Source organism: Hordeum vulgare, chromosome 4H (assembly GCF_904849725.1).
Source record: "Hordeum vulgare subsp. vulgare chromosome 4H, MorexV3_pseudomolecules_assembly, whole genome shotgun sequence".
Classification (NCBI taxonomy): Eukaryota; Viridiplantae; Streptophyta; class Magnoliopsida; order Poales; family Poaceae; genus Hordeum; species Hordeum vulgare.
In genome coordinates this window covers 608,561,263-608,587,932 of record NC_058521.1, presented here as the reverse complement: position 1 = coordinate 608,587,932, position 26,670 = coordinate 608,561,263, and the positions used below count along the sequence as shown (strand labels likewise).

Sequence of the window (26,670 nt, the reverse complement as noted above, 5' to 3'; positions counted from 1 at the left end):
TGTCCAATTTTGTTTCCTCTCAAAACCATAGCTATGTGCTTTCTAGACATAGTGTATGTTGCCTATGGCAGAACTAATTTTATCTTTTTTGTTATTTGGTTGTGCTCTTTCAAAGCTATGTATTTATATTGGTGTCTTATTTTATATAAATTCATTTTATATAAATTCTTAATAATCAAAGCCCTCATCTTTCCTCTCATGAAGGCTACATGGGAGCATGTAAAATAATGTGAGAATCAAATGGACACATAAACTACTTTATTTTGGTAGTGTAATGTCTTATGTGTAGCGATCATAGCTACTGCACAATTATGTCCAATTTATGCTGATTTTGAACTTCTTAGAAAAACAGTAGGTAGCGCGACAACCTCGATGGAAGAACAATGATGGAGATCACAGTGTGGCGCTAGTGACGATGGAGATCATGCCGGTGCTTTGGTGATGATGATCAAGAAGCACAAGTTCATGGCCATATCGTCACTTATGATTTGCATGTGATGTTAATCCTTTTATGCACCTTATTTTGCTTAGGACGATGGTAGCATTATAAGGTGATCTCCCACTGAAATTTCAAGATAAAATTGTGTTCTCCCCGAGTGTGCACCAATGTGACAGTTCGTCGTTTCGGGACACCACTTGATGATCGGATGTGATAAACTCTATGTTCACATATAATGGGTGCAAAACAGTTGCACACGCGGAACACTCGGTTTAAACTTGACGAGCCTACCATGTACATACATGGCCTCAGAACAAAAGAGACCGAAAGGTCGAACATGAGTCATATAGTGGATATGATCAACATGGAGATGTTTCCATTGAAGCTAACTCAACTCACGTTATGATCGGACTTGAGTTAGTGAATTTGGATCATGTGTCACTCGAATGATTGGAGTGATGTCAATTTTAGTGAGAGTTTACTAATAATATGATTAACTAAACTCAATTATCTTGAACATCGTCTAAGTAATCTTTGCAAATTTTATGTTGTAGATCAATGGATCGCGCAGTAGCAACCCTAAATTTTAATGTGTTCCTAGAGAAAGCTTAGCTGAAAGATGATGGAAGCAACTTTGTTGACTGAGCCCGTAATCTGAGGCTTATCCTCATGACTTCCCAAAAGCAATATGTCCTTGATGCGCTGGTAGGTGATGCACCACCCCAACCGGCGACCCAAGATATTATGAACGCTTGGCACTCACGTGAGGATGACTACTCATTAGTTCAATGTGCAGTTTTGTATGGCTTAGAACCGGAACTTCAAAGTCATTTTGAACGTCATGTAGCATATGAGATGTTTCAGGAGTTGAAGTTTATCTTTGAGAAGAATGACCGGATTGAGAGGTATGAAACCTCCGATAAGTTATATGCTTGCAAAATGGAGGAGAACGGGTCTGTAAATGAACATGTGCTCAGAATGTTTGGGTACTCTAACCATCTAGCTGATCTGGGGATTGCTCTCCCACAAGAGGCTATCACTGACACAGTTCTTCAGTCACTGCCACCTAGCTATACGAGCTTCTTGTTTAACTATAACATGCAAGGGATGAATAAGTCACTCGTCGAGCTGTTTGCGATGCTGAAAGTCGCTGAGTCAGAAATCCAGAAAGAACATATGTGTTGATGGACAAGAGGACCACCAGTTTCAAGAAAATGGCAAGGGCAAGAAGGGTAAATCTAAGAAGAGTGTCAAAGTTGTTGCCCCTCCGACGAAGAAACCCAAGGCTGGACCCAAACCGGAAACTGAGTGTTATTATTGCAAAGGGGTTGGTCACTAAAAGCGGAACTGCCCCAAGTATCTGGCCGATAAGAAGGTAGCCAACACCAAACAAGGTATATTTGATATACATGTTATTGATGTGTACCTCACCAGCTCTCGTGGTAGTGCCAGGGTATTTGTACTGGTTCTGTTGCTCACATTTGCAACTTGAAACAGGAACTGCGGAATAAACGAAGGCTGGCGAAGGATGAAGTGACGATGCGCGTGGGAATCGATTACAAGGTTGATGCGATCACCGTCGGCACAATCTCACTTCAGTTACCATCGGGATTAGTGATGAACCTAAATAATTGTTATTTAGTGCCTACGTTAAGCATGAACATTATATCTGGATCTTATTTATTACGAGACAGTTACTCATTTAAGTCAAAGAATAATGGTTGTTCTATTTATACGAGTAATATATTTTATGGTCATGCACCCAATGTGAGGGGTTTGTTCATGTTGAATCTCGATAGTGATGATGCACATATACATAACATTGAGGCCAAAAGATGCAGAGTTGATAATGATAGCACCACTTTCTTGTGGCATTGTCGTTTAGATCATATTGATATAAAACGCATGAAGAATCTCCATGCTGATGGACTTTTGGAGTCACTTGATTTTGAATCCCTTGACACATGTGAGCCATGCCTCATGGGCAAGATGACTAAAACTCCATTCTCCGGAACAATGGAGCGTGCAAGTGACTTGTTGGAGAACATACATACTGAGGTGTGCGGACCAATGAGCATAGAGGCGCACAGTGGTTATCGTTATTTTCTCACCTTCACTGATGATTTGATTAGATATGGTTATATTTACTTGATGAAGCACAAGTCTGAAACATTTGAAAAGTTCAAGCAATTTCAGAGTGAAGTTGAGAATCATCGTGACAAGAAGATCAAATTACCGCGATCTGATCGAGTAGGTGAGTATCTAAGTTATGAGTTTGGCACTCACTTAAGACAATGTGGAATTGTTTCATAGTTGACACCGCCTGGAACACCACAGCGTAATGGTGTGTCCGAATGTCATAATCGCACTTTATTACATATGGTGTGTTCGATGATGTCTCTTACCGATTTGCCGTTATTGTTTGGGAGTTATGCACTAGAGACAGCTGCATTCACTTTAAATAGGGCACCATCAAAATCCGTCGAGACGACGCCATATGAGATGTGGTTTGGCAAGAAGCAAAAGTTGTCGTTTCTTAAAGTTTGGGGATGTGATGCTTATGTCAAAAAGCTTCAGCCTGAAAAGCTGGAACCCGAAGTAAAAAAAGTGTGTCTTCATAGGATACCCAAAAGAGACAGTTGGGTATACCTTTTATCTCAGATCCGAGGGAAAAGTGTTTGTCACTAAGAATGGAGCTTTTCTTGAGAAAGAGTTTCTCTCGAAAGAATTGAGTGGGAGGAAGATAGAACTTGATGAGGTTGTAGAACCTTTGCTTCAACCAGATGGTGGGGCAGGACAGAAATAAGTTTCTATCGAAGCTACACAAGTTGAAGATGAAGCAAATGATGATGATCATGAAACTTCAAATCAAGTTGCTATCGAACCTCGTAGGTCAACAAGGGCACGTACTGAACCTGAGTGATATGGCAACCCTGTCTTATCAATCATATTTTTTTAGAGAACGATGAACATACGAGTTATGGAGAAGAAATGGTGGGCCCGGATTCCAACAAATGATTAGAGCCCATGAAATATGAGATAGGATCTATGTACGAAAACAAAGTATGGACTTTGGAAGTATTACCTGAAGGGTGTAGAGCCATTTAGAACAAATGGATATTTAAGAAGAAGGCGGACGCGAACGATAATATCACCGTCTATAAAGATCGACTTGTGGCAAAGGGTTTTTCGAAAGTTCAAGGCATTGACTACGATGAGACTTTCTCACCCGTAGCGATGCTTAAGTCTGTCAGAATCATGTTAGCAATAGCTGCATTTTTCGATTATGAAATTTGGCAGATGGAAGTCAAAACAGCGTTCCTTAACGGGTTTCTTAAGGAAGAGTTGTATATGATGCAACCGGAGGGTTTTGTCGATCCGGAGAATGCTGACAAAGTATGCAAACTCCAACGATCCATTTATGGACTCCTGCAAGCATCTCGGAGTTGGAATCAATGCTTTGATGAGGTGATCAAGGCGTTTGGGTTTATACAAGTTTTTAAAGAAGCTTGTATTTACAAGAAAGTGAGTGGGAGATTTATAGCGTTTCTAATATTATATGCGGATGGCATATTGCTGATTGGAAACAATATAGAACTTTTGGGAAGCGTAAAGGATTACTTGAATAAAAGTTTTTCAATGAAGGACCTGGGAGAAGCTGCTTACATATTAGGCATCAAGATCTATAGACATAGATCAAGACGCCTGATAGGACTTTCACAAAGCACATACTTTGATGATATTTTGAAGAAATTCAAAATGGAACAATCCAAGAAGGGGTTCTTGCCTGTGTTACAAGGTATAAATTTGAGTAAGACTCAATGCCTAGTAACTGCAAAAGATATAGAAAAGATGAGTGTCGTCCCCTATGCTTCAGCCATAGGGTCTATCATGTATGCAATGTTGTGCATAAGACCTGATGTCAGCCTTGCCATAAGTATGTCGAGAAGCTTTCAAAGTAATCCAGGAATGGAGCACTGGACAGCTGTCAAGAATATTCTGAAGTACCTGAAAAGGACTAAATAAATGTTTCTCGTTTATGGAGGTGAAGAAGAGCTCGTCGTAAAGGGTTATGTCGATGCAAGCTTCGACACAGATCCGGATGACTCCAAGTCACAAACCGGATATGTATTTATTCTCAATGGGTGTGCGGTAAGGTGGTGCAGTTCCAAGCAAAGCGTCGTAGCTGATTCTACATGCGAAGCGGAGTACATAGCTGCCTCGGAGGCGGCTAAAGAGGGTGTCTGGATGAAGCAGTTCATGACAGATCTTGGAGTTGTGCCAAGTGCACTGGATCCAATAAATCTGTTCTGTGACAACACTGGTGTCATTGCTCTAGCCGAGGACTATACACATAAAGCGACGCTTCAATGCCATCCGTTAGTACATCAAAGAGGAGGACATAAATATTTGCAAAGTGCACACGGATCTGAATGTTGCATAATCGTTGACTAAGCCTCTTCCATGAGCAAAACATGATCAACACCAGAACTATATGGGTGTTAGATTCATTACATTGTAAATCACATAGTGATGTGAGCTAGATTATTGACTCTAGTGCAAGTGGGAGACTGTTGGAAATATGCCCTAAAGGCAATAATAAAATAGTTATTATCGTATTTTGTGTTCCAAGATAATCATTTATTATCCATGCTAGAATTGTATTGAATGGATTTCAGATACATGTGTGGATACATAGATAAAACACTGTCCCTAGTAAGCCTCTAGTTGACTAGCTCGTTGATAAAAAATGGTTGAGGTTTCCAAGCCATAGACAAGTGTTGTCACTTGATAACGGGATTGCATCATTAGGAGAATAATGTGATGGACAAGACCCAAACTATGAATGTAGCATGTGATCGTGTTATTTTATTGCTACTGTTTTCTGCATGTCAAGTATATGTTCCTATGACCATGAGATCATGTAACTCACTGAAACCGGAGGAATGCCTTGTGTGTATCAAACGTCGCAATGTAACTGGGTGACTATAAAGGTGCTCTACAAGTATCTCTAAAGGTGTCCATTGAGGTAGCATGGATCAAGACTGAGATTTTTCCCTCCGTATGACGGAGAGGTATCTCGGGCCCCACTCGGTAATACAACATCACAAACAAGCTTTGCAAGCAATGTGACTAAAGAGTTAGCCACGTGATTTTGTATTACAGAACGAGTAAAGAAACTTGCCGATAACGAGATTGAAATAGGTATAGAGATACCAATGATTCAATCTCTAGCAAGTAACATACCAATGGACAAAGGGAATGTTGTAAGGGATTAACTCAATCCTTGACATAGAGGTATATAGTAAAGTTGCATTTGGCTTTCGGAAAGATTTTGGGCATTACCAATATAGTACCGGGAGTGACGAATGCGTTCCGGGGTTTTACCGGGAGGGACCACGCACCCGGGAGAGGACCTAATAGGCCTAGAGGTGGCGCACCAGCCCCTTGTGGGCTGGTGCGGCCAGCCCAATAACCTATTTCGGCCAAAGGTGCAAAAAGAAAAAGGAAACAAAAAAATGGAAGGAGGTGGCCAGGTAGGAAGGGAGTCCTCCACCAAACCGAATTGGAGGAGGATTCTCCTCCTTTGGCTCGGCCGAACCCTCCTCCTTGGAGTAGGAGGCAAGGCAGCCCTCCCTCCTATTCCTCCTATATATAGTGGATGTTTTGAGGGCAAACTTCACCAGAAAATCCACGTGATGCCCTCTCCTCCATAGATCGTCTCCCTCATCCAGCTTAGTCCGACATTGCTTGGCGAAGCCCTGCTCGATTAGTTCACCACCACCACCACGCCGTCGTGCTGCCGGAGAACTCATCTACCTCTCCGTCCCTTTTGCTGGATCAAGAAGGCGGAGATCGTCATCGAGCTGTACGTGTGCTGAACCCGGAGGTGCCGTCCGTTCGGCACTAGATCGGAACAGAGTTTGTGGGACGTCTGCGATTCGGATCACGAAGACGTTCGACTACATCAACCGCGTTTCTTAAACGCTTCCCGCTTAGCGATCTACAAGGGTATGTGGATCCGATCTCCCCTCTCGTAGATGATCATCACCATGGATAGGTCTTGCGTGTGCGTGGGAAATTTTTGTTTCCCGTGCAATGTTCCCCAACATAAATGTATTGGTTGGTTGTTTCAAATGTTAATAACAAACACGATGGTGTATCAGTTACATGCGCAATAATGGGAATCATATTTTTGTTCCATGGTAATGCATGACATTCCACTGTATGTTACAACATGTAAATGTTTTAGGAGACATCGGATCTACCTTCTTGCCTCAGAGGGCGTCATAGGTGGCGCATGCCTCCTCCCATTGAAGGTGGTGGTGGATCTGCATAAACACACCGGGGAAGGGGGGAGGGGATCAGGGTGGTTGACTTGGGACTCAGGCGAGAAATGTCCCGCTATGGCAGGAAATCGAGCGGGAAGGGGAGTACCCGGTAAGAAAAGGAAATGGACGTCGTGGGGTGAGATTTTTGTGTCGAGCCTGCATGTTGAAGATAACACGACAGATAGTCCGGACAACCAAATCTTTCGCTAACATATTGTCTAAATATGGGGGGTGCCCGGCTGTACAGACAGTTGGATTTTAGGGAGCCAGGTGAGTGTCTATTTGATGTCCGAACATGCTCGGACTAAGGAGAAAGAAATGAGTTTTGGTTTTGGAGACAATCTTGAGTTTTGACTTTGTTTGATTCATTTATGTGCATTGTAACTTGTAGGAGATCATCTAGAGATGCTCTTTTTTTTAGAAAAGAAGGAAGACGTTGGCCCGTGTATCCGATGATGCATGCAACCATTTTATTAATTATTCACAAACACCTTATAAAGTAATACATCAGTACGTCTGAAGCCACCATGTTGACAACATATGTCGCTATTCCTGTCCTTGATAAAGGGGTGCCGATAGTCCGAGCCGAATACCAAACAGACTTTGCACCATAGCCCAACATCCAAAACCGAAGGCCACAACCAAGCCACAGTGCCGGGTCTGGGGGTGCACATCGGTCTGACGCACTCTTAGAAGCCATCGCTGCCGTCTTTCACCGATCCATCTTTAAAGCTGTATCGATGCATTGACCTAGAGATGCTCTTATATGAGTACATTATGTATCGTGCGCAAGCAATAATTAAGCTAGAGTTTTTGAGTGCCGGCCACTGCCGCCAAATTGGGCAGGTCTGTTCTATGCGGGCTACGGGGCCTCATGGAACCCACCACAGCACCTGAAATTAATTTCCAAGTCGACTGGTTGTGCAAATGAACTACTCTAGCTAACAAGGATCGATGCATATGTATGAATAGGTGAATTAGTGGACAGTTGATTTTGGTTGTATGCTTAGATTAGGGGTTACCTAGCTAGCTAGGCTCAACAAACATGTACGATTGCCTGACCAGCAAAAGAAGATGTCCAGGCACTGGTCCAACCACATGTGCATGGAGCTTTCCTTTAGGAGATAATGGAGCTAAATTAGCGGCATGTTCTTCCAACATCATGTCTAAATCACCTTTGAAATTATGTGTTATGCATGTGCTGCCGTGATTCTGCTACGAATTGGGAAGTTGCTCGTGGTAATGGAGAGGATCAAAGGTGGGCCTCCCGTATCGGAGTATTTAGTGAGAGTTTGACAACGAAGCCCCTTATCTAAAAACAAAAATATCCCCTAAAATCTTAATTTTCTTATTACGACAACTTTTTCTTGAGCAAACCTTAGCCGCAAGATGCACCGGTGTCCTCCGCTGCCTTTACCCGTTTCTTTCATCTCCAATAGCTTTCTAGTGTATCATATGAAGTGTATTTATGTTTTTCACGTATTAGTTTTGTGTTTTTTGTTGGTGGCATCCTAACAGTAGAGAACACATCTGATGCACGATCAAAATTATATAGGTTTTGCTAAAACTCATGGAGCTGAATTTTAATTATGTCTCATTCACCTTTATGGTCATTGGATGTGATACTTAAAGATGCGTGTGTGCTGACGTGGGTTGTAGTACTATTTTGTATATGTTTTTGTTTTTTAGTTGAATGAGACCAAATTATATCTCATCTAGATGAATTCTAGACACTCCCAAGCAACCTTGTATTTCAACTAAATATAGCCACATTACACTCATTTGGGCTTTTTGATGTTTCTATTATTAGTCAAATAGCTGTAATTTTATCGATATCAACTTGTAGTCCGTGGTATATTAGTTGAGTTCCACCAATATCTGGTTCATCAAATTTAGAAAATAAACCTGGAAAGCACCTCATTTGAAACTTACTAAAAATTAGTGGAGTTCCTCAAGTTTAAGGTTTTAAACTTGGTGGAGCTTAGTTTCATAGCTAAATCCCAACAAATTGGAGTATTGGTTGATTTTGATGAAATGTGAGGTTCTTTTTGCAACATGACATTTGTAACAATCCTGACCGTCCCTTCTCTGTGGAATGATGAGGAAGCATATTTACATTTGGTGCACATATTTTACTCGCGCACTCGAACCGTTCTCCTCGATGGTAAAGTTCATGTTGAATAATGGTCATGTGGATCTATCTCTGTCATATTTAACCTTTGTTGTTGTTGTCATGGTTTCTTCCGTTTCATGATATCATCGACAACTCGTCATGGCCTTCTTGGGGGGGGGGGGGGGGGGGTGTTCCTGGGCATAGTGCATGAAACAGTCTAAGATTCATCACCTCTTGTGGTGCGTGATTCACCCTGCTATTCAAAACCTTTGAGGTTAGTAAAGTATGTGTATGTATCAACTTATACAAATCTTTTGTCGATTTTGTTTCCAGACTGTTTTGATATAACTTAGAGTTTTCCAATGCGACTTCTTGGTCTATTTATTTCGGTTTCTTCGTCCTGAATATACCGGGCCATAAAGAGTTCCTCGCTCAACATATTGTTGGGAAATTGGACAATTCTGCATAACATCTTCGGTTAATTAAGAAAGTCATATCGTCTTAAAAAGTTCCTTTTTCTCTGACACATAGTTAGCCACCTAAATTTTCCTAAAGGATCGTCTCCCCTCAAAATAAGAACTTAATAATTATGATTAGAGAATTTAATCATGACCGGACAAGGATATCTTTTTTAGAGCGGAGGCATCCGCTGGCCTTAAACTGAGGCCCTTACGAGTTCGACATGGTTGGGAACAAATGAAAAGGTAGGGGGAAGCAATGCCGGAAGAGAAACATTACGCGCAGGGTAAGATTCACTTAGGGTCTCTATCCGCACCATTATTTAATATCCGAAACCAGGGAATTATTTGAAGAAAACAGAAAAAATGTACCAGTGTAATATGAAAAATCGGGTGATAATTAAGACACCAAATGATGAACTAATGGAATTGGAAACAGATGACGACACAACCTAGCTAGCTGCAGTGCTGCAGAAATGCGAAACAGGGTTAGACGGTGATGCATGATCAGGTAGATGTGTACGAGCTCCATGCAACATCAATCTCGATCGCATATGAATATTTCCACACGCTACGACATTCGTTTAGTCAGCAGAGTCCTGCACGCATACGACGACGGAGTTCCATTATGTCAATAAGTGCGACGATGGTGTGGTGGTTCTCAGCAACAGTGGCAGCCAATAACCCAATCATCTGTGCAATAAAACAAGTTGAGGTTATTGAGTGTCGGCCAGTGCCGCCAAATTACGTCTCCTGTTACAAAAACCAGGACATGGCCCGACCAGACCAGGGTCAGCACGTATGTCAAGCCACATCACTTGATTTGTTAGTTAAATTTAATCCACAGACTCGACCATATGGTTAGCACGTACGTACACTTAGCTAGCTAGCTAGCTAGGGCCGGCGACGGCTCAACGAACATGTACGTACGATTGCGCATGCATGTGCATGCAGATTTTCTTCGGGGGATGATGATTGACGGAGCCAGATTAAATTGGCCGGGGCATCTATCTCAATCTGTTGGCGCCTTCTTCCAAAAGCATGTCCAAATCACCTTTTGAAAATTCTGGAGGGTGCACATGCATGCGAGATCGATCCATCGGTGCAGCTAGCCGTCGCAAAATGGAGTTAATTAATCAGGTACACACATGCATCTACAGGACGCCAAGATTCACATAATCTCATCATGCATGGAGCTAGCTAGCTAGTCCTGTTCAAGTAGCCTTGTACGTTCTGCTCATTTTCAATGGTTCGTTTTTTCTTCGTCTCAGTTGTCGGCACGGCGTAGATAAGCATCATTTTTTGTTTTCCTTTTTTGCGTTATGCCATGAATTTGCATGGTATGAGAAGAAAAACATATGTTTGGAAACATTATGCATGCATATATATGCTCTCTTCCTCACCGGTTTATCTTTGTCTTTTTGCTTTGGCATCAACCACGTAATCTTTTTTCCTTCACACGTGAGATTTCCCGTGTAAGATCGAACAAGACTAGCTATACAAGATTGTCATGCTACCAAAAGTTAACATTATTAAACCCTCGTATACTATGGTTGTCTATTAAGAGCATGCGTAGAGAGGGAGAGGATTTGTGGCACCCAAGTCTCAGGGCACCGAGTCCCTCGCACGTGCTTTTATTTTTAAAACCTTTATATCTTTTAAATGAAAAATCTAAATCAAGTTATCTTTTCGTATTTGTGTTTCTCGTGATGAAGTCGTTTAAATAAGATCCATTTCGAGTATGTTTTTACGTTAAGTTTCAACTCTTGAAACCTAGCACGAGCAACCCATAGAGTCACGACTTTTGTGCCTACGACCGACAAAAATTATGTGTTCAAAACGTATCTATAAAACTTGGTAAGAGTGACCGAGAAAATCGCAAGTTCAATTGAAAATGATACCTTATTAGGATCCAGCTACTTTGCAAATCGCGAGGCAATCAAGCGGTCGGATAGGGCTTGGTAGGTGGGTGCCCCCGCAAATTCTCGTGTGTAGATGTTGGCACTTGCATGTGATGATTATTGGCACGAGCAAAATAGCGAAACCAGCCGCAAAGAAGCAAGCACATGGCGTGGTACATGGTCGGTTGATGCACCAAATCCTAGGTTGTCAGTTAGGTTCGGTTAGTTAGTTGCATCGCCTTGCCACGCATGTGCGCAACGGCTTTTTGCGCTCGGATCGACCAGGAAAGATATGATTAACGAAGCTACGTACACTGCTGCACAGCACATATATATAGTTCCATCAACAATGTGGAGTAATTATTGAGCACCAGAAAGTGCCGGTGCTAACTTTAATTTAGGAGGCAGGTCATTGTCCAAGTCAGTCAAGTACCCACCCGCTAATGAAGGTGCCGTGCAGGTGAACGTATGCATATGCATGTGGATCGATGTGGGTCGAGCAATAGCCAGGAAAATCCTCCATCCCCGCTACAATTTCTATGAAATCATTCAAGGATACATATGCAGTACGTACAGGACGGATGTATATTTGACATGCATAGTTGAACACAATATTTGGGACGTGCATATTTGACACGCATATGCATCAATCAATAATGTAAAGGTGGTTTACACATGCATGCACAGTGCATGCCGGAGACTTTAGAACAAAGCACTCAATAAATACGTGCCGACACAACAGGTCGAATGCCAAACGAAACTAGATCGCTGTCCAAACCAACGACCGAGTCAGACCGAACCGTCACCCGCGACGTTACCCAACAACCTGGAAATGCTTGGTTTCATCCCGCCGATCGCACACGACCGATCCGCCGCCTCCTTCTTGTGACTTGTGTCTTGCACCCGCGTCTGCAAGGCTGATTTCTTATTTTCTTTTCTCCAACATCGGTTCCGTTGTAATTTTTTTCCTCAACAACTTTGATGTTGTGAATAAAAGCGAAGATGGAAAATAAAATCTGCAACATCACCAGTGGGATCAGTTGCCCGTGTCCGACCATGCTACCGCACACCGACGAGCGCAACAACGATGGAGTTGCAAGACAACGATGGCAATATCGGCAGTGTTGCTGCGACATCATCTTTTGCTACAAAGAAAAAAAATCAGCAATACATCACCCATGTCTTATTTTGAGGGGCAACATCACCCTTGTTGCAGAAGTCCTTTTCACAACATCATCCGTGTTGCAAAAACGTGAATACAAAATAATCTGCAACACAACCTCTGTTTCAAAATATTTCTGCAATATGAGCTCTGCTGCAAAAGATTTTGATACACTATTCCTTTGTTGCAATGGTAAGGATGCGTGGGGCGTTGTGTCAGATCTAATGGAAGATCTGCATGCCGACGAGAAGCACGGCCCTTTGCCATGTCAACACTTTTGCCACCTTAAATTTGTGGTCAAGCGGGCGTGTAGTATTTTTTCGTCAACGGTTAATCGTTCCGTTTGATGCATTTAAGTGAGTGCACAAACCAATTATTTTGCTAATGTTTATACAATCATGTCATTTCTATTGATTTTACTCCAAAATGTTATTCGTTTAGCCATGCATGAATACCCTTCGCACAATGGGATTGTCCGCATTTGCACAGATTGATCCATTTTGAGCTTTTCCACACCTAGGGGGATTTCCCATGAAATTATCTTAGGGGGTGACGTGATAGTCTTAGTACATCGGGGAAGATTAGTGTGATCACGTCCGTAAGAATGCGGACGAGCAATGTTATACATACATAAGTTTATATGAATTTTACAAAGAGGTGGATTTTGATTGGAGATTAAGAGGAATGAAGGCCCCACCCTCCTTGAAAATGGGGGAGTGGTTAGTTAGAAAGAAAGAATCCTAGTCAGCGTGTAACCTTGTGTAACTCTTTGTATGTCTAGCATTTTTAAATGCGGACTGCCCAATCCGTAGGTGTAGCGTGGTTGGCTCAGTTGCAGGTGCACACTTAAACATTTGGATGTGCATCTAAAGGAAAGAATGCGATGCTGTGCCTTTTTTGTTGGTAACATATTGGTTGTAGATTTCGTGATTGGATTATAGCGTCGCGAGATGTATCCTATGTGGATGGCCTTTGATTTTATTTTTGAGCCGATTTGATCGACATCAATGTTTAAACTCGGTTCACCTTGTTTCAGTAATTAATAGTATCTAACTCTTTGCATCAATAGACGAATAAGAAGCCAGAAGTGCTACCCCCCCCCCCCCCCCAAAAAAAAGTAACTTTTTTACTGGTATACTAGTTCATACTCCCTCCGTTCCTAAATATATGACCTTTTAGAGATTGTACTATATACTACATACGGATGTACATAGACATATTCTAGAGTATAGATTCACTTGCAAAGAGAGCCTTGGCTCAGTGGTTAGGCATATGCGGTTGTGCAGCCCAACGACCCGAGTTCAATTCCTAAAATTGACAGGTGATGCACAGGGAGTATTCTCCCATTTATTAAGGATCAAGTTTGACGTGTGGTCAAACCACTCATCAAAATAATCTTGATACTCATTTAAAAAATTCTGAGGACCATGTTTATCTTGGTACTCATACTAAAATGGTTGTATGCATCCCTAGTTGGTGCAGAGGCCGGGAAGTGAAATTCTCCCCATTTTAAAATATGGAACTGATACTATGTCTATTTGAACAGTTGTCTGGTCTGAAAATAAATTTCCATAAGAGTGAGTTGTTTTGTTTTGGGAAAGCAAAAGATGAACAAAACACGTATAAACAATTGTTCGGATGTGAAATGGGGAGTTTACCGCTCAGCTATTTAGGTATACCTATTCATCACCGGAAGCTTTCCAATAGTGAGTGAAAATGCATAGAAGATCGATTTGAGAAAAAGTTAAGTTGCTGGAAGGGCAAGCTGCTCTCTTATGGAGGAAGACTAATTTTGATTAACTCGGTGCTTACGAGTATGCCTATGTTCCTCCTATCCTTCTTTGAGGTACCGGTAGGGGTACGTAAAAGATTGGATTTTTATCGATCTAGATTCTTTTGACAGAGTGGTGAGGATAGGAAGAAATACAGATTAACCAGATGGGATATTATCTGTAGGCCTAAAGACCAAGGTGGTTTGGGAATTGAGAATTTAGAGGTGAAGAATAGATGTTTGCTAAGTAAGTGGCTGTTCAGACTGTCAGTAGAGATAGAAGGAATGTGGGTAAAAATTTTGCGTAATAAATATCTACATTCTAAGACATTAGTACAAGTAAATGTGAGACCCAATGATTCACCATTCTGGAAGGGATTGATGAAAGTAAGGTCATCCTTCTTCCATAGAATCAAATTTATTATTGGAAATGGTGAGGGTACTAGATTCTGGGAGGATTCGTGGTTGGGGGAGACACCTTTAGCCACACAATATCCAGCCCTTTATAATATTGCGCAACGCAAGGATGCGTACGTAGCCACAATCTTACAGTCACATCCTCTAAATATACAATTCAGGATTGGACATAGATGGGTTGATTGGTTACACCTTGTTAGGAGACTCATGGATATCTAGTTATCGGACGAAACTGATAGGGTGCAATGGAAGCTTACGAATAGCGGAATTTTTATAGTCAAATCGATGTATCTAAATCTTATTGACACGATTACTGTCCCCAAGTCAAGGAATATTTGGAAAGTCAAAGTACCCTTAAGGATCAAAGTATTCATGTGGTTTATGCACAAGAGGGTGATTCTAACTAAGGATAACTTGGCTAAACAATACTGGGGGGGGGGGGGGTACTCGGTGTAGCTTCTGTGATAATGAGGAAAACATCTCACACCTCTTCGAGAGTTCTTTGGCACACGGTTCGTATAGCTTTTAATATTATACCTCCGGACAGTATTGACATGTTATTTGGAACGTGGCTAGATGGAGTGGATAAGATTCTAGCTAGACACATTCGTATTGGAGTTTGTGCACTATTTTGGGCCATATGGAACTGTAGGAATGATGTGGTTTTTCACAGACATACAAACATACATTTTTTGCAGGTACTACACAGAGCTGCGGCATTGATCCATACATGGTCATTACTCACTCCTGCGGAAACCAGGGAGCCTTTGGTTACTGGGTCTACCCGATGGGAGACGATAGCGCGGGATATCTTCAACCGGTTTGGATGGCAGTCCAGTAATATGATAGATGAGTAGACATCTATGCCTATTTTGCCGGTTGTGGCACTTTTATATTTACCTTTCATTCTTATTTATTTTGCCGGAGACTATGTTGAACCGCAATTTATTTGCCTTATTATTAATAAAGTGGCCGTATGCATCGTGTTGATGCAGAGGCCGGACCTCCTTTTCTAAAAAAAAGAGTATAGATTCACTTATTTTGCTCCGTATGTAGTCTCCTTATGAAATTCTTAAAAGGTCTTATATTTTGGAAAGGGGGGAGTACATGTTTGGTGTCAGGTGTTTCAGATCTATTTAAAGGTTCAACATGTGGCTCCAGCAGGTTGATCCTAAGAGCATGTGCACGATAACTTCCTCGCTGCCATCAACTAGGTTAATCCGGCTCGAGTAGAGGAGTGGTGATAGCGGTGCGTCTGCCGGTGGTTGTGGTCTTTCGGTGATCTAAATTATTAATGTAATTTTTATTATGTTTAAGATGCCTTGAACTTTTGGTGAGTTTTGAATATTTTTCGAAAAAACATACATGGTCTATTGGTACGACTCTTCCCTAATTTCCAAGCTAGCTGCTTGTGATGGTTGACCACGACGTGCCAACGCATTCATGAATTCCAATTCAGATATATACTGATAATATTTGCTAGTAATTATATATCGCAGTTAATGTAGATGGAGTGGATGCTAACTATAGATTATTTCTTCTGCGAGAAGCGACGCCACGCTAATGGCAAAAAGTCCAAATGGATGGATCAAGTGGCTGCGTCGTTTCGGCGCGCGTTTAAGTTGGCCGGCCAGTAGCCGAATTTCAGCTATCCTTTTAACGAGCAGACAAGTTAGGTCGCCACTTGCAAGAAAGTTTTTGCCGTCAAACCCGCATTATTAGCTGCAGAAAACATGGGGATTGGACTCTGCTGCTGCGATTTGCATATATATATTCTTGTCTCCAGAAGGAGGCAATCCTGTGATTTGCATGCCATGGTAGTAGATCCTTAATTAATTTGGCACGCGTACGTGCGTGTTTAATTAAAATGGTCAAATGTTCACACCATTTCCCCTGCAATTTGGTCTAGGCAAACTAATTTGGTACTACCTCCTTTTCGATTTATAAGGCTTGCACGTATCCCTAGGTTGATAAATAGACCATCGTAATACAAGTTATATATCACAAAAAATATGTCAATAGAAACTTCAAACCGTCTACTTTTTAATGGTATAATTTTTAGACTATACAACTCATTTTAACTTGATCAAATTATAAATCTAGAAATATGTGCAAGCCTTATAATCTGGAAAGGAGGTAGTACTACTAGCAAAGTAATATTTTTCTTGCGGACTGAGTTTCTTTCGGACGTTGTTCATTCAGTAAAAGAAAACGGCATCGCACGTTAATAGAAATGAATGTATGTGCATATATGCCAACATATATATGTGATTGTACTGTGTTAAAAGCATCTCCAACAGGCGCGCTTCGCGCCGCGCCTAAAAAACTAATTTGTCGCGCGCTGGTCGCCTGGTTTGACGCGTCGCGCAGCGCTGGCTCCAGTAGAAGCTTTAAAATGCAGCGCGCGCGCTCCGCTCCAGCAGCGCGCAAAAATGCAGCGCGCGTCGCTGCAGCAGCGCCTAAATATATGGCATTTGGACAAAAAATAGTTTGAAACATTCATCAAAATGCAATGAACATGTGAAATTTAACACAAACAAGTAGATGAATAAAAATCATGCCCACAAGTTCATTCAACCAAGTTCAAAATGCAAACCAAGTTTAAAATACAAGTTCATCCAACAAAGTTGAAGACATATATAACACATCAATCATCTTCCTCGTCGTCTTCCTCTTCTTCCGAAGACGATTCTTCCGCCTTCGAAGATGAATCTTCCTCCCTAACCTCATATGCACCGCATCACGTGTAGCTCCGACGGTCTTGGCAAGATCTTCAACGGCATTTTCATGGGTATGTGTGTGAGGCACATCGAAAGACATTCCACTCATGGCCGGAGGTGCACCCATGCCGCCCATGAGAGAAGCAAAACTCATGCCACCCATGCCTCCCATAGCGTTGAAGGGTGCTCCAAAGCCACCCATGCCTCCCATGGCTCCGAAGCCACCCAAGCCTCCCATGGTGTCGAGGCCCATGCCTCCCATGGCGCCGAGCCCACCGCCACCCATGCCGCCAAGGCCACCGCCACCCATTGTGCGGATCATGGCTCTTTTTTGAATCAACACTTCTTCACGGGCAAGGTTGACATATTCCTTTTGCGCATCATTGAACAAAGATGTGTCCAAGAAGAACAAGTGCTTTTCCCATTCCAACAACTTAGCTCGCTCCTCCATGCCCACCTTCCTCTCCTCCAATGCCACTTTCCTCTCCTCGGCGGCCACCCTCCTCTCCTCGGCCGCGGCATCTTGGTTCCTTGCCATTTTCCTCACCTCGTTGGCTTCTTTTCTTGCCTTCACAATAGCTTCCATAGCATTTGTGAGCTCATCATCTCCTTTCCTCTTCTTCTTTTCGGTTTTGTCCTTCTTGCACCCATCCGGTCGTTTTGGTTTCGAGTATGAAACCGAGTTGGGTGTGGGGCTTCTCTTGCCGTCATCAGTTGATGCATCATCCTCCTCCTCATCATCATTCAACTCAATTGTGCGCTTGCGTTTGTTGCTCAAATGCAAATCATCCAAATCTTCACGCTTCTTCCATTTCTCATCATCCTTCAACACTTCGTAGCAATGAGGCAAGGTAAAGATTTTTCCTTTCTTGATCTTCCCCTTCTTGGTTGTCCTCGTCTCTTCTTTGAACAAGTTTTGTGCAATGTTGTACTACAAGAAAAACAAAACAAGTTAGCACTTCGGACACCAAAAACAAGTATGATGAACATGTATGAGATGCCACTTACTCTATCATCCTCATTTGTGCCACTTGGGTTAAGCTTGTCAACTGCCTTTTGTGCGGCCGCCCACTTTTGACAATCCGAGTTGATTGTCGACCATCGGGACCGAAGTGATCTCTCGGAGCGGTCAATTCCACTCACGTTCTGAGCATCAAAGTGTTCTTTCATTCGCCCCCAATAAGCATCTCTACTTTGATCACCTCCAACGGATGGATCCCTCGACACTTGCAACCAAGTATTGCATAGTAATTTGTCATCGTTGGTGGTGTAATTGCCCGCTCTTCCTTTCGGCGCCTCGATAATGCCCTCACCCTCCTCGTCCACCTCAAACTCATGGTCGTCCAAATGGATGTCATTGGTTTGAGACCAATGCGAATTGTTGGACCCAACACCCATAGTTGACATGTATGCATCATCGTTGAGACTACAAAGTTTTGTGAACAATGCAAATAAGCTATCTATATGATGATGCATTGAAAAAATAACAAGAAAATAAAAGTTGAATTTTTTTTCACCTTGGGGGCATTTCGTCGAACACGTGGTGCGCGTCCGTCGCCGGCTCAACGAGTGAGCTCGCCGGCGCTTCGGTAGACGCCGCGCCCGGCCGGCGCACTGCAACCTTCTTCTTCGGCTTTGAGCTGCCGGAGCCGTCCGTCGTCTTCTTCTTCGCGGATGTTTTTCCTTTCTTCCGCTCCAACGGTGCGGCGGCGGCATGGGACGGCGCCGACGCGACGCCACCCGTTGGCGTGGTCATCCGCGGCGGCAAGAAGAGGCTGCGCGCGAGGCCGACGGTCGGCGGAGCTCCGGCGGCGGTGGCGGCGCCAGCGCCAACGCCCGCCGCACTAGGGTTTTCGGCGGCGGCTGCGGCGGCGGGGGGGGGGGGGGTCGCGGCTGTACAGCGGGGTCAGCGGGGCGCCGGTGTGCACGTCCATGGTGGCAGGGGCGCTGGCGCCGGCGCGCGCGGGAACAAAGGAGGAAGAAAAGGGAGAGTTCGCGCGCGCGCTCGAGTCTGCCGCGCGCGGAAGTGGGCGCCCGAAATACACAGCGCGGGATGGGGCTATGGCCAGCGCGCCCAAATCGTTTTAGCGCGCGCCCGCTGGAGCTGTCCGCCGCGTTGCGCGTGCGCTATATTTGCCTTTTTTGCGGCGCGGCGCTAGTATAGCGCGGCTGTTGGAGATGCTCTAAAGAAACTGCTCGTAGTATTTTTCTTGATTGTCCTAGCCACTCTAGTAGATGACCTTACAACCACTAGATTGTCTTCTTCTCTAGAATAGCAGCGAGACCAGCACACACGATTCATCAGTCTAAAAATGAGAATCCTACATATGCATGTGTCAACTAGTAATAAATGAAAGCTCATCATCAGTCCGTGATGTGTGGTGTGTAACTAATTATCTCCCAAGCAACCAACCACTGGCGAGATCAGCACCATGTGGAGCCCACCCCACCCCACCCCCACGCCACACTACATATAGACCCATGCAGGCAGCTCCATTGGAGTAGAGCCACATACACTCCACTCCTCTCGAGCTCGATCGATCGATCGATCACAGTATAGTAGCTAGAAGAAGATGGCGATGATGCAGATTAGGCGGCCGCATGATGCCATCTCACATCTCATGGTGATCGTAGTAGGAGCTGTGATACTGCTGCAAGGTGAGGCGCAGCCATCCCCTGGGTACTACCCGAGCTCCAAGGTGAGCTCAACGCCATTCTCGCAGTGGTACAGCACCCTGTGGGGGCCGCAGCACCAGTCTCTGTCGCCGGACCAGACCGCCCTCACCCTCTGGATGGACCGCAGCTCAGGTCAGTAACCTTCTTTTTCTGCATGATTCTTGATTAATCACATGTAGTACGTGGTGCTCATGTCTCTGTGCAACAGTTGGATGAGTAATCAGTTTCACCTAACTAATCATGCTCCTAATAATTAATTAACTCCAGGCAGCGGGTTCAAGTCGAAGCGGTCGTACCGGAACGGCTACTTCGGCGTCTCCATGAAGGTCCAGCCCGGCTACACCGCCGGCGTCAACACCGCCTTCTACGTCAGTACTTTTCCACCTCCGGCGACCATGCATTTTTGCTTCTTGTATCCATCTCAAGTTCTTAGCTGACGTACGTGAGCAAAAATGTATATATGGTGCAGCTGTCGAACAACGAGGTGTACCCGGGGTACCACGACGAGATCGACGTGGAGCTGCTGGGCACGGTGCCCGGCGAGCCCTACACGCTGCAGACCAACGTGTACGTCCGGGGCACGGGGGACGCCCACCCCATCGTCGGCCGGGAGATGCGGTTCCACCTCTGGTTCGACCCGGCCGCGGCGTTCCACCACTACGCCGTGCTCTGGAACCCCGACGAGATCGTCTTCCTCGTCGACGACGTGCCGGTGCGCCGATACCAAAAGAAGGTGGAGGCCACGTTCCCGGAGCGGGAGATGTGGGCGTACGGCTCCGTCTGGGACGCCTCCGACTGGGCCACCGACGGCGGCCGCTACAGGTCCGACTACCGCTACCAGCCCTTCGTGTCCGGGTTCAAGGACTTCAAGGTCGCCGGCTGCGAGGTCGGCGCGCCGGCGTCGTGCCGCCCCGTGCCGGCGGGGCCCGGAGGCGGGCTGAGCGCGCAGCAGAGCGCCGCCATGAGCTGGGCGCAGCAGAGGGCCATGGTCTACTACTACTGCCAGGATGGATCCAAGGACCGCTCCAACTACCCAGAGTGCTAGGAAGCTCCGAGCTCGAGCCAGCGGCAATGGTGGCTGCCCTTCCGTTCCAGTGATGGTTGAGGCGTACGTACGTATGTACTCCTATACGGCACGGCAGGTATACGATGTATAGTGTGATTGCATTGATACGGTGATTCGATCGGGTATGTATGTGGTGCAATTAATCCCCAGCAGAGGCTGCTGAGGCGTACTCTACCTAAGTTATTGCTATTTGTGACACGTACTGTTATAAAGTACTTTTAGTAGATTGGCCGTGTGGACCTGTAAAAAAACGACACTTTTGGATACAGAGAAAAGGTTCACAACGACACAACAGGGGTTTGGCTTTCATGTCATTTTTCATTTCTCACCTGTTACAAGTTTTCTTCTCTCTCTCTCTCTCTCGATTTGTAAGACCTGCGCTTTGGGCGGCCCGATTGCTTATATTTTGTGCCAGACTTGTGTGTGAAGCAAGAGGTTGATTTTTTTTTATTTACTTTTGAGAGAGCAAGAGGTGGAGTTGGAGAGAGCAGAGCATGGCCTTTTTCACATGAAGCATGGGAAGGGAGTAGAGTACGCGGGGAAAAGTATCAGGTGCAAAGGGGCCGACTTCCTTCCATTCTTTTTTAAGTTTCAGAAAAATCTGAAGAAACTTCAGCATATTCACAGACATGACATGAAACTATGGTGTCACTAATATTCGAATTCAAGTTCAAAACAATGCACCGATTTTGGGGAGCCCCTACCTGCCGCTCTTTGTGGCCTCCGCCGCATAGGGGGGCGCCCCGAAAGGGCCGGCCCAACTTTGTTTCCTTCTTTTTCTGTTACTTTGTTTTCCTTTTCTGCTTATTTCCTTTTTCTTGGTTCGCTTTTTCTTTCCATTTTTCCATTTTTTTTGTATTTGCATCAAAAACATTTGTCTAATTTGAAGATTTTTTTTGAAAAAGCGTGACTAAATTTAAAAGTAAAGACCGAACATTTTTTGAATCTTGAGAACGAAATTTTAGAAGGAGAACAATTTTGAAAACCCCCGAACAAATTTGAAAGCACACACAAAATTATAAAGCACAAATATTTTTTGAATTTTGAGAACTAATTTTAAAACCGAGAACAATTCTGAAAAATCCGGAACAAATTTCGAAGCGCCAACAATTTTTAAAACACGAATATTTTTTGAATCTTGAGAACAAAATTTTGAAATGGGGAATTTTTCGAAAAACCCCGAACAAATCTGGAAGCGCAAACAATTTCTTAAAGGATGAACATTTTTTTAATCTTGAGAAGAAATTTTGAAACCGAGAACAATTTTGGAAAATCCTGAACAAAATTGGAAGCGCGCACAATTTTCAAAAAACAGAAACATATTTCTAATTCATGAACAAATTTTTGAAAATTGTGACTCATTTTTTGGAATACGAACATTTTATGAAATTTCGAAACAAAAAATTGAAAATAGGAACATTTTTCAAAATGTGAACATTTTCCGAATCTGCAAACAAATTTTAAAAACGCGAATATTTTTCAAATTGTGCATAAATGTGTGAACAAAACAATACATGTGTGAACATTATTTGAATTGTGAACAAATATTAGAAGAAGAGGAACATATTTCTAATTCATGAATAAAATTTTAAAATTGTGATTACTTTTTGAAAATGATGGAATTTTTTAAATATGAATATATTTTGAAATTCGGAAGAGAAAATTTTAAATAGGGAACAATTTTCGAATCTATGAACAAATTTTGAAAGCGCGAATATTTTTCAAACTGTGAACAAGTTTTAAAACAAGAACAAATATAAAGTTCTTGAACAAAGTTCTAAAAGTGTGAATGTTTTTTGAATTCTGAACAATTTTTGAAACCGCGAACATTTTTTGAATTTTGAACAAATTTTGAAACATGAACAAATTTTAAATTTATAAACAAAATTATAAAATTGAGACTATTTTGCGAATTGCTAACAAATTTTGAATCCTAGATCATTTTTCGAATTGTGAGAAAAATTATAAAATTATGAACATTTTTTGAATCTGTGTAAAAATTTGAAACTGAGAACATTTTTTGAAGTGTGAGTAAATTTGAAAAAATGAACAAATTTCAAATTCATGAATTTGTTTTACAAATTATGAATATTTTCCGAATTTGAAGAACATTTTTTGAAAATAAAGAACATATTTTAAAAATCGAGAACTTTTTTGAAAATCTAGAACTTTTTTTGAAACAGAAACATAAACGAAAAAAATAAATAGAAAAATAAAGAAAAAAAAAGTAAGTTCAGGAACCTTCTAGAAGTTTCTCAAAACCGAAATTTTTCTTGCTGGAACCTCTAGAAGGTGCCAAAACAAGGGCGCTGCAACGGGCCAGCCCATTTAAAATTGCTCCGCTCACTGCGAAACCCTGACACCGCTTCGCTCAGAGCAGCCAATAGGATATTCCCCGATTTTGTGTTACAAATTTGTTGTCGGTAGTGATAATTGGCTAAATTTGAAGCCGAACTTACATTAGAAAGTATTCAGTGTCAATTTGCCTTTTTTTTCTCTACTTGTGTTGTAAATTTTGATTTAAATTTTTGTGACAACATAGATTCATGTCGTGTCTACGTGCTAACTTTTATTCATAACCCTTTAAGACTTTTCAATGCATCTATATTATTTATTTCTACGATGTCGTTATAGCTGCCGATTATATCTGCAAGGGTGGAGTTAGCACTATGGCATTAGGTCAGCTGACCTAGTAAATTTGTGTAAATTATGTAGTAGATTGATGATACGTATAGTTTGAGTTGAACCCATACAATATATGAAGATGACCCCATTGACAAATTTAGGTAGCTTCATCCCTGTCTGCAACTTATATGAAAAGCAAGCCTTTTGTGATTCAAAAACGCAGAAATCCATCTCAATCATCATTTGTCAAGCCTTTTTCGGGTAAGTTATTTGGCTTGGACAGGAAATTTAGCTTCATGTATTTTTTCCTCAAAATACACAAACTTTGACAAACACTCAAAAAAACGCAGTACTAATTTCAAAGACGATGGAAGCACGCGTGATGCAGAAAACACTCTCTCGCCCATGTGTCACTCGTACCTGGGAAATTCATGTATAACTTGTTTTCCTCTCGATGTCAATGTGTAAATAAAAGCAAACTAATGGCAAACGTAGTAAAATCCCAAATGTATATTCATAAGGAACATCTTCCTTTGATATGACAAATAATGTTTTTCTATGCTGGTGGAAGCATAGGTTAATGCCCATGCCACATGAAAGTGATTATATTCATAAGGAACTTCTTTCTTTCAACTCACAGATAGTAGGAGAGTAATATTCTTCTATGCAATAGGGCACTGCTAGCCGCCAGCACGTCAGCCGAAATTTTGCCCGGACGCCCCAGCCATCGGATGCAGTCTCCAGGTACTGTTGGACCAGTGTTGCTGGGAGGTCTGTCGTCGCACGCTCGCCCTCTCGGTAGAAGAGTGCGCCTCCCAGCTTGTCGGCTCTCCCCGAGCGCCACTGTCCCCGATATCCGTCTTCCCATCCCTGCCTGCAGTCCATCTCCATCGTCAATCTCCCCCTCCCTACCCCTCGAACACCCCATTGTAGACACATACGTAGCTCGGCCTGACAGTGGTTTCAGCTCGCCAACTTGTGGTAGCTTTTGGTTTGTCGGTTGCAGCGAATCAGCTCCCCCTCCCCCGTGCATGCATGTAGCAAAAAAAGGTCGATGGTGGTAGCAAAAACAGGATATGGTTGTAACAAAAGTGTCGATGGTCCAGCATGATGAACTCTGGTAGTAGCATTTTTGAGTGCTGGTTCCAACAAACTTTCCCGCCTGTTCCAGCAAATCAGGTTCACCGTTACAACACCCCCGCCCCTCTAGTCCAAATTACCGTCATGACCCTAGCAGCTCGGCGCAGTCAACCGTTCCAGCAAAATCGGGGTACAGTTGCAGCTTCCGGTCTCAACGGTCGCAACACCCTACCACAGGGATGGAACAAGGACATGGATGAAAGTACGACGCGGCGCCTTCCCTGTCGTCGTCCCCACTTTCTGCCATGAGCATGCCAGTAACACGTCTGAAGATCAGAAAATGTAGGGAAGAGGAGGGAAGAAGCAGAATAGCTACGGGCGGGGAAGCAATGATGCTGAAGATGGAAGAAATAGGGGAGAGGGAGCTTAGATGGGGGCCAACATCCTACATGTTGCAAGTTACTTCGCCGGAAGCGTGCACGTGTGGATGCTGCCGGCCAAACGTTTCGGCCGGTGCATCGGGTGAAATCGTTTTTCTATGCAATGGTGGAAGCATACATTAAATTTCACGTCACATGGGATTTTACCACGTCCTCTACATCATGGGATTTTACTACGTTTGGGGGAGTTTGTCTTTTTTATTTTGCGATGTTCGTGGGAGTTTGTCAGGGGGTAGCGTGGTCTTGTAGGGTAGCGTGGTTGGGGAGTTGGTCAATCTTTTTTTGTGGTCATGAGGTCTCATGATTTAAGACTAGTCCGCTTGCATCATGGGATTATGATTTGGTTGCATTTCATAGCTAAGCATGTAACGGTTTTCGTCTGATTTTATCAAAATTAATCAGATAATTTTTTGCTTCTAAATTAATGGATGAGATAAATCTTTTGACTCCGTTCTAAAAGAAAAGACCCGTTGTCTGAATCCGGTTTTAGGGACATAACCTATATACTTGATAAACATACATCTGTGATGAGTGCACCAATTCTAAAGGCGGAGCGACTAAATGATGATGACTGAAGCGGCGCTAGTCACAGGGAGATCAAATAATCCAGTAAAGCTACAATAGAGAAGTGAGCGAAGAGCACCGGCAGCAGCAGTGTCGTCGTTCCGGCATGGCCGACTGGTATGGTGCGGGAGGATCTCAGCCCCATGCCGTCGTCCATCGCAGACACGAGATATTGGCAGCTTCCAGTGTCTGCCATGTCAAGTACTCCCTCCTTTCCTAAATATAAGTCTTTTTAAAAAACTTATTAAAAAACTACATGCAAAGAAAAATAAATGAATCTACACTTTAAAGTGTATATATATATATATATATATATATATATATATATATATATATATATATATATATATATATAATCTCTTAGTGGAATCTTTAAGACGACTTATATTTAGGAACGGAGGGAGTAGTATGTTGCAATAACTGGGAGATCAATATAGAGCAAGCAAGTTACGACGATGTAGGTGTACGTTAATTACTGTAGAAGGAGAGGTTATTTGGGTATGTGTGGTTCTGTTAGTCCTAGTCTTCAGGCTAGTGGGTGAGTTAGTTAGCTCATACGACATGTACTATATAACAAATGTTACCCCAGAATATTAATACAACGTGTGTTGCACCCATGCACCTCTCTTCCTCGTTGTTCTGACCCTAACATGGTATCAGTGTAACACGTGTCGTCCTTTGAAAGGTGCTCATGGCTAGTAGATGTGAGACATCCAACTTTTCAATTAGCAAATGCCGTGAAAACAATGGTTTGTGCAGGCCGTGACGAGTTTTTAGGCATCCGTGGGGATGTGGTCGGTCGTGGAATGACACGATCTGGAAGGAGTGCGGGATCCTCTGTGTGATTTTGCTTAAGTCATGGAATAAAATAGATAAGGAACACAAAAGGGAGTTGGCCAATCAGTT

At 43.1% G+C, this 26,670-nt stretch overlaps 1 protein-coding gene across 1 annotated transcript; it reads left to right on the top strand.

The window, feature by feature from the left end:
• Nucleotides 1–19,795: 19,795 nt before the first annotated feature.
• LOC123447608 (xyloglucan endotransglucosylase/hydrolase protein 31-like) lies at nt 19,796–21,347 on the top strand. The gene is made up of 3 exons (XM_045124215.1): nt 19,796–20,121; nt 20,257–20,357; nt 20,459–21,347. Exons 1-3 carry the CDS (start codon nt 19,887–19,889, stop codon nt 21,032–21,034), a joined length of 912 nt encoding a protein of 303 aa, XP_044980150.1. The 5' UTR covers nt 19,796–19,886; the 3' UTR covers nt 21,035–21,347.
• Nucleotides 21,348–26,670: the final 5,323 nt, after the last annotated feature.

What these genes read in the sequence shown, in the direction of transcription:
- LOC123447608 (XM_045124215.1), top strand. Translation starts at nt 19,887, where the DNA reads ATGGCGATGATGCAGATTAGGCGGCCGCATGATGCCATCTCACATCTC. An exon ending in CTGGATGGACCGCAGCTCAG is followed by an intron (nt 20,122 to 20,256) that starts GTCAGTAACCTT and finishes AATTAACTCCAG; the next exon opens with GCAGCGGGTTCAAGTCGAAG. An exon ending in GCGTCAACACCGCCTTCTAC is followed by an intron (nt 20,358 to 20,458) that starts GTCAGTACTTTT and finishes TATATGGTGCAG; the next exon opens with CTGTCGAACAACGAGGTGTA.